The sequence below is a fragment of the Diplotaxodon limnothrissa genome, linkage group LG5, assembly GCF_057381915.1.
Source record: "Diplotaxodon limnothrissa isolate DT_005_m linkage group LG5, D_limnothrissa_male_GT1.1, whole genome shotgun sequence".
Taxonomy (NCBI): domain Eukaryota; kingdom Metazoa; phylum Chordata; class Actinopteri; order Cichliformes; family Cichlidae; genus Diplotaxodon; species Diplotaxodon limnothrissa.
Window position 1 is genome coordinate 18514468 of NC_140600.1, and position 7022 is coordinate 18521489.

Sequence of the window (7022 nt, forward strand, 5' to 3'; positions counted from 1 at the left end):
CAGAGAGCCAGGCCTCGGCAGTAGCTGCAGATCTGAAGTGCAGAGCAAAACTGAGTGCGTTTGTGTGAGTGTGAATGAAAGATGTAAAAAAAAAAGAGATTAGACTAATTACACTACAGGGTGCTGCAGATGATCCTTCAGGAAGAGGAAACCCAAATTTAAATCTAATCAGAAAATACTGAGTTTGAATAAAGGCTGTTGACTTATTTGTAATGGCGTGTGGGTATATGTGTTAGAAGGAGGAAATAACATGATAGACTGTGTCACATGTGTGTTGTAACATATGTAATCACTTGAATGGCTATGATTCTATCAGAGGTATTGAGCATCACCGGAGACACAAAGAGTGCCACACCCAGTCGACACAGAGCATGCTCTGTATTACATCAACTTTATGCTGGACTGTCTGCAGACCTCGCTTAAAATTGCTTTACACAAACAGGCACATACAGAGACTGCTGAGAGATCTGAAGGCATTGCCTCAAATCTTCTTTTAATGCTTAATATTTACGCCAGACTGAGTCATACTTTTTATAGTTGTTGCAGTGCCATGTGCTTATCATGTAATCCTCAATTATAACTTAGATTTCACAGTTTGAGCTAATATTCTTAAATGGCACAGTGGGATATCATGACTTTTTAGTTTGCAACCTTGCAATTACACTTTATACTTGCAACACATATTTGTTCTATTGTAGCTTATTTTTGTGTCTGCACCTGGAGGAAAAACAGCAAATGTAAAGAGAAGAATTCTGGGAAGCTGCACTTTATTGGCTTGGTGCATTAGAGTATAATAGAAATCATTTGTTCTTGGTAAATCACAGACTCTGTGAGCTTGCTGTAACAAAAGTCACTGTATGTCACCTGTTCCATCTGCAAGACCAGTGTTTCCATGAACTTACAATCCAGAGATACAAAAATCCAGATTTTTCTGACATACTCAAACAGGGATTACTGGGTTTAGTGCATTTCAAATGGATAGCATAACTGCAGAGTCATGGCTCTGTCCCAGACGCCCAGAATATCAATAAAGTATCCCATTACTATAAAAGGAGAGAGAGACAAAGAGGAGAGAGGCAGGGAGACAAATGGAAAGGAAAGAATCAGATCAATGTACCTATGTGATTCAATTAAGAATAGAATTTCACATTTTCTTATACTGAGAACCAGGTAACAAAATCCTCAGCTGGCACTGTTACTGGCAAGATATAAGAAATTAAAACTGACAGAGAAAACACGAGTTCAAGATGTCAGCGAGTGCAAAAGAGAGGGGAGGAGGGCAGGAGTGAGGAGACCTTAGTTTTTAAAGTAGTGTTGTGGAAGCTGCTGTGGCTCTCTGCCAAATGCTCTGGTTAAAAGGATGGTACCGTCGAGACAGAGAGCAAGGCAGAGGATTGGTGACAGCACAGAAAGAGGCAGTCTTTCTGTGCTGGGCTCTGAAGGGTAGGGAGTGGTCAAAGCTGGTGTGCTGATAACTGATTGAGTAAGGAAGGCTTCATGTGGGTGGGGTGAGGAAAATGAGTGAGGGGGGAGGTGTGATGCTCATAGGGCAACTAGCCTGAGTGCATAAAAACCCTCAGATCTCTTCAGTCTGATGTCCTGTTGCTTTACAAGCTTCTTGAAGCCTACATCACTCCATCTATCCTCAGCGGCAGAGAGCAGAACCAGCCCAACCATGAGCCACTCTTCAGTGCATACCTCCTACAGGCGCACCTTTGGAAGCCCACACTCCATGTCCTCTTACACCCCCGTGTCCTCTCGAATGCCTGTTTCTGCGGGACGCTACATGCGTTCGATGTCACCTGTGGTGACATCCCGATCCACCACCTTCCACCAACAGCGTTCCCGCCCTAGCCCCCAGCCCCCTCGCCTCTCCTATGACAAGGTGGACTTCACTCTGGCTGAAGCCATCAACCAGGAGTTCCTCACCACCCGCAGCAATGAGAAGGCCGAGCTGCAGGAGCTCAACGACCGCTTTGCCAGCTTCATTGAGAAGGTGCGATACCTGGAACAGCAGAATGGTGCATTGCAGCAGGAGCTCAACCAGTTCAAGGGCCAGCAGCAGCACGGGCAGCCCAACCGTGCATCTGAGCTCTTCCAGGAGGAGCTGAGGGAGCTGCGGCGCCAGATGGATGCTATTGGTAAAGAGAGGGACCAATACCAGCTGGAGAGGGATAACCTGGCAGAAGACTTGGCCCTACTCAAGCAAAGGTTGGTACCAAGGTGACAGACAGACAGACAGACAGATAGATAGCTAGATAGATAGATAGATAGATAGATAGATAGATAGATAGATAGATAGATAGATAGATAGATAGATAGATAGATAGATAGATAGATAGATAGATAGATAGATAGATAGATAGATAGATAGATAGATAGATAGATAGATAGATAGATAGGATTATCTAGTTTTCTTTCCTCCCATTTTAAGCGAAAAGGAGACAGAGAATCTGCTGTGCTGCTACTTGACTCGTGTAAAGGGTGAGGTTGGGCGTGGCACAAAAGCAGCAGCATGACACAGAGGACACAGGAGGCTGCATCGTATCATATCTGCAATTCATATTTGGTTATATATAAATGTCTTGAAAGACTGAGTAACTAAAAGTAAGGTGAAAATGTCTATTAACAAAAGCAAAGAGATCAAAGGGGAAAAAAAACTGTGACACTGTGATTGATGCCAAATAATGTCAAGTTTTCTTGAATGCCAAATCTGTACAGTGCTTTACAAATGCACATTAGAATTCATGCAGACAGGGAGACAAGAAGAGGGAGGAGAAGGATGGAGAAATCGGACACAGGGAGGGGCTGGTGAGGACCAGCGAGGAAAGAGAGAGGGGAAATGGGACCAGAGGAAGAGAGGCTGGGTGTCAGGCGTGGTGAGGATAGCGTCAGGAAAAATCAATGTGACTCAATGACTCCATTAGGTGTATTTTCAGTGTCCCTCTGTGTGCTGAGGGGACGGTGCCAGAGACCCCATTAGGACAAAAGACCCTGTGTAACACGACATGAATTAAAGATGAGGGAGCAGGACCCACTAATCTACTTTATGTCCAGCCCGGGTAAGACCTCTGTCTGACATAATAGATGGGCCTGCCTTCACCTGCACTTCCAGACACTAACAGCCCAGAAGAACTTAGCAGAAGCAAACTTAGATGTTCTGCATTTAGGTCAAGGACTATAGAACTTTAACATACGTTCGACAAGAAATCCAATGAATAAGCAGAAACCTATAATTCATTTAAATGTTTTCTGATATCACGCAAATTCTACTCTTTAATGTTTTATCACAGTAAACTAGCTTCACTAGTGTAATGATTTAAAAAATATGTTAAAAAATTATAAGTGTGTGTGTGCATAACCCTTCTGAGTGCATGACCTTATTGAACTGCAGAGATGCCACATTAGCCAAGAGGAAGAGCAGCTGATCCCAGTGGGCGCACTCCCAAAAATCCTTTTTACAACACAACAAATTAACAAATTGATCCAGAAAGCTTTTTGCCAGCTGATGCCCTCCTGCAACCTTTGACTCAGACAGTATTCTTGGGGGGGGGGGGGGGGGGGGAATTGTCCACCTGTCATCGATCATTACTGAAAATATTGCATTTTGTTCTTAGGTTGGATGAAGAAGCCCAGAAGAGGGCAGATGCTGAGAATAACTTAACTGCCTTCCGCAAGGTAAACAACAGGCTCAGTGGACTGTGACTGATTATAGTGTCCCCTTTCAGGTCACAATGGACAAGCTTTGTTCCACCTCCCATACTTATGTAATACTGCCACAGTAACATTACAGGGCAGATTCCTAAAAGGGCATTGATCCACACCAGTGCACACAGGAGCCTGTGTACATTTTTTAGTTAATGCATGTTTTTATATAAAAATTGTATCCTCTCAGGGTGCAGATGTTTGTACAATTGAAACACACATACAGTGAATGTTTTCTATTGCATTTTATTTATGTCTGTCATTGCCATTGTTTTATAGGATGTGGATGATGCCACACTGTCTCGTCTGGAGTTGGAGAGGAAGATTGAGTCTCTGATGGATGAGATTGAATTCCTAAAGAAAATCCACGATGAGGTATGGGGTCCTATCACAGCACCCCACTTCTCTCTATTTGTAAAAATGTGAACCCTCTTTCTTTCAGGGTTCACTTATCAAAGTACAGAATATTTTCTGGAGATCTAAAATTGTAACATTCTTTCCAAATAAGTAATTCCTCTGTGATTGAATGTCATTTAAATCATTTAATCTGATTATGATGATTTAATTTGCATTTAAATCATCATAATCAGATTAAATGACTTAAGTGAATATAACACTAAACAATTCAATTCAATTTTATTTCTATAGCTCCAACTCACAACATTAGATGCCTCAAGGCATTTGAAGGTAGATACCCTATAATAATACAGAGAAAACCCAACAATCAAACGACCCCCTTTGAGCAAGCGCTTGGCGACAGTAGGGAGGAAAAACTCCCTTTTTACAGGAAAGAAACCTCTGAAAGAAGCAGATTCAATGAGGGGCAGCCATATGCTATGACCGGCAAATACACTCCAGTATTGGATATGCAAGGATTTGTGAGAGACGTTCCTGTTAGTGTTGAGAGTTAAGAGTTAGCCATTATCGGTGAGACCCGGCCTCCGGTGTGGTATTAATGGAGGGTTACACAGATGTTTCTCACTGAGGAAAAGAATTTGAAAAGCATCTTTGCAGAAGGAAAACTGTTTTCACAATTTTTATGTGCTTCTATTCGTCATCAGGAAATCCAGGATGTACAAGTGAGCGTCCAAACCCAGCAGCTGAAGATGGAGGTGGACAGCAGCTCCAGGCCTGATCTAACTGGTGCTCTGAGGGAAATCAGAGCCCAATATGAAACCATTGCCTTAAAGAATATGCAAGAATCTGAGGAATGGTACAAGTCCAAGGTAGGCAGAGAGAAAGACACATGGGCCATACACAAGTATATAAGTATTTTTTTGTGTGTGTACTTCATCTTTTGCTTTTTTCAGTTTGTTGATCTGACTGAGTCTGCAAAGCGCAACAATGATGCACTGAGGCAGGCCAAGCAGGAGGCTAACGAGTCCAGGAGGCAGATTCAGTCTCTTAACTGTGAAATTGATGCACTGAAGAACACGGTAAGCTGGAGTACCAGATGGCATTAATCTATCATAATGTACTATACACAAGTATCAGCAGTCGAGATGTTTTTGGATGGACGTCTAAAGTATGATGTCCAAATGTGGGTTTTTTGTTTTCTCAGAATGAAGCTCTGCTGAGGCAGATGCGTGAAATGGAGGATCAATTTGGCAATGAGGCAGCCAACTACCAAGATAATATAGGCAGGCTGGAGGATGAGATCCGCCACCTGAAGGAGGAAATGGCTCGCCACCTTCGCGAGTACCAGGATCTCCTCAATGTCAAGATGGCTCTGGACATTGAGATTGCCACTTACCGCAAACTGCTGGAGGGGGAGGAGAGCAGGTGAGCGAGAACATGCTGCGTCCATGTCTTCATTAGTAACAACATGGTCAGTATCATCTGTTTCTTCAAAGCTTAGCCCCAGATAATGGTACAACTCAAGTGCAACAAAACAATTAGCTTTTTATTACACGTTGTAACATCATCATGTTATTTTTCTGTTTAGGATTTCTGTTCCCATCCTCAATATTGGCATGAGCAATCACCTTGGAGGTAAGCTACAGTTGTTGGGGGTTTTTTTCACAGTCAAATATTAGATTAAATTCTCTCACATCTTTCCATTAAAGCTGTAACCATTTGATTACTCTTCACTTTCTTCAGCATTGTAAGAATTCCCATTTTGTTTCTGACCTGCTCTCTTTGGCTTAGTCACTGGCACAAATTGTAATGAAATAAAAATGTGTTGTGACTTTATCACAGAAAACATTTTCCAAAAGAAAAGCTCATCTTTTTACTGATTATTCTAACAGGAGAGGCTCATGCCGGAGGCAGATGTAAAAGTAATCTAGGATTCTCATTTAAAACAATGGGTTCTTTTACTTCTAGGATTAAGGGGGCCTAGAATCCCAGAACTTTGCCTCTTATCACTGTCCAGTAATAAACTCTTTCAGTCATTCAACAAGATGATTCAACTTTTCTAATAAATCTCTCAAAAGTAAAACTCGTCTTTTCGTGAGTGCACATATATCTAAATGTTGAAATCTAAGCAGCATTTTAATGGAACCTTTTTGCAGACTATGAAAAAGCTCCGGATAGCATGGGCAAGAGGACTGTCGTGATAAAGACAGTGGAGACTAGAGATGGAGAGGTAAGGCAATTTATAGAAAAACGTTGCTTACCAAAGATCACAACACTGATCACTGGCAAGTAACACAACGACAATATTAGTATGCATCGCATAGAAAAGTTATACTAACCTGGATATTATGTTCCTCTTTAGGTGCTGAAGGAATCCAGGAGGGAGAAAGATAGAGATTCTGGTGCAATTGACAAGGATGACAGGGATGAGTAGACAGAAACTCATTACATAATATGAAGGCCAGTGCCATGATAGAAACAAAACTGAAAATGTTGATGAAAAATAGAAAAACAAACTCCGATCTGTAGTTCTCGTTCTCACTAGTTACGAGTTTCACTGTTTAGCAAATTGTCTCTCAGCATAGGTGCAACCATGGATGAATTCCTTTAGACAGTGTCAATCTGGTGCTATTTAAACCACCCAAATTTTTGCTAAACACTTTTGCTTTCTGTAGCAGTAAAACCCCTTTATAAACAAACCGCAGAGGCCTTGGTTTACAGTGCAATCCTAAGATGATCTCACATTTGTAGCAGAGTATTAAACCACACCCTAAACTACATCATTTATGTACAGCATTTTAGTTGTTTGTGTTGTATAAATCTCTCTCTCTATATATGAATGCCTTACTAACAAACTGCTTGACACTGCCCTTTGGCCAACAAACCTTAAAAACCGACTGAGAACAAATCAAGATGTCTGCATTTGTTTTAGAAGCTTTGCTGTCCTCTTACTGTGCAAA

At 41.8% G+C, this 7022-nt stretch overlaps 1 protein-coding gene across 1 annotated transcript; it reads left to right on the top strand.

Annotated features, from left to right (window-relative positions):
* The first annotated feature begins 1675 nt into the window (after positions 1–1675).
* prph (peripherin) lies at positions 1676–6496 on the top strand. The gene is made up of 9 exons (XM_085354848.1): positions 1676–2211; positions 3618–3678; positions 3985–4080; positions 4767–4931; positions 5016–5141; positions 5267–5487; positions 5651–5697; positions 6219–6292; positions 6425–6496. Exons 1-9 carry the CDS (start codon positions 1676–1678, stop codon positions 6494–6496), a joined length of 1398 nt encoding a protein of 465 aa, XP_085210974.1.
* The last annotated feature ends 526 nt before the right edge of the window (positions 6497–7022 follow it).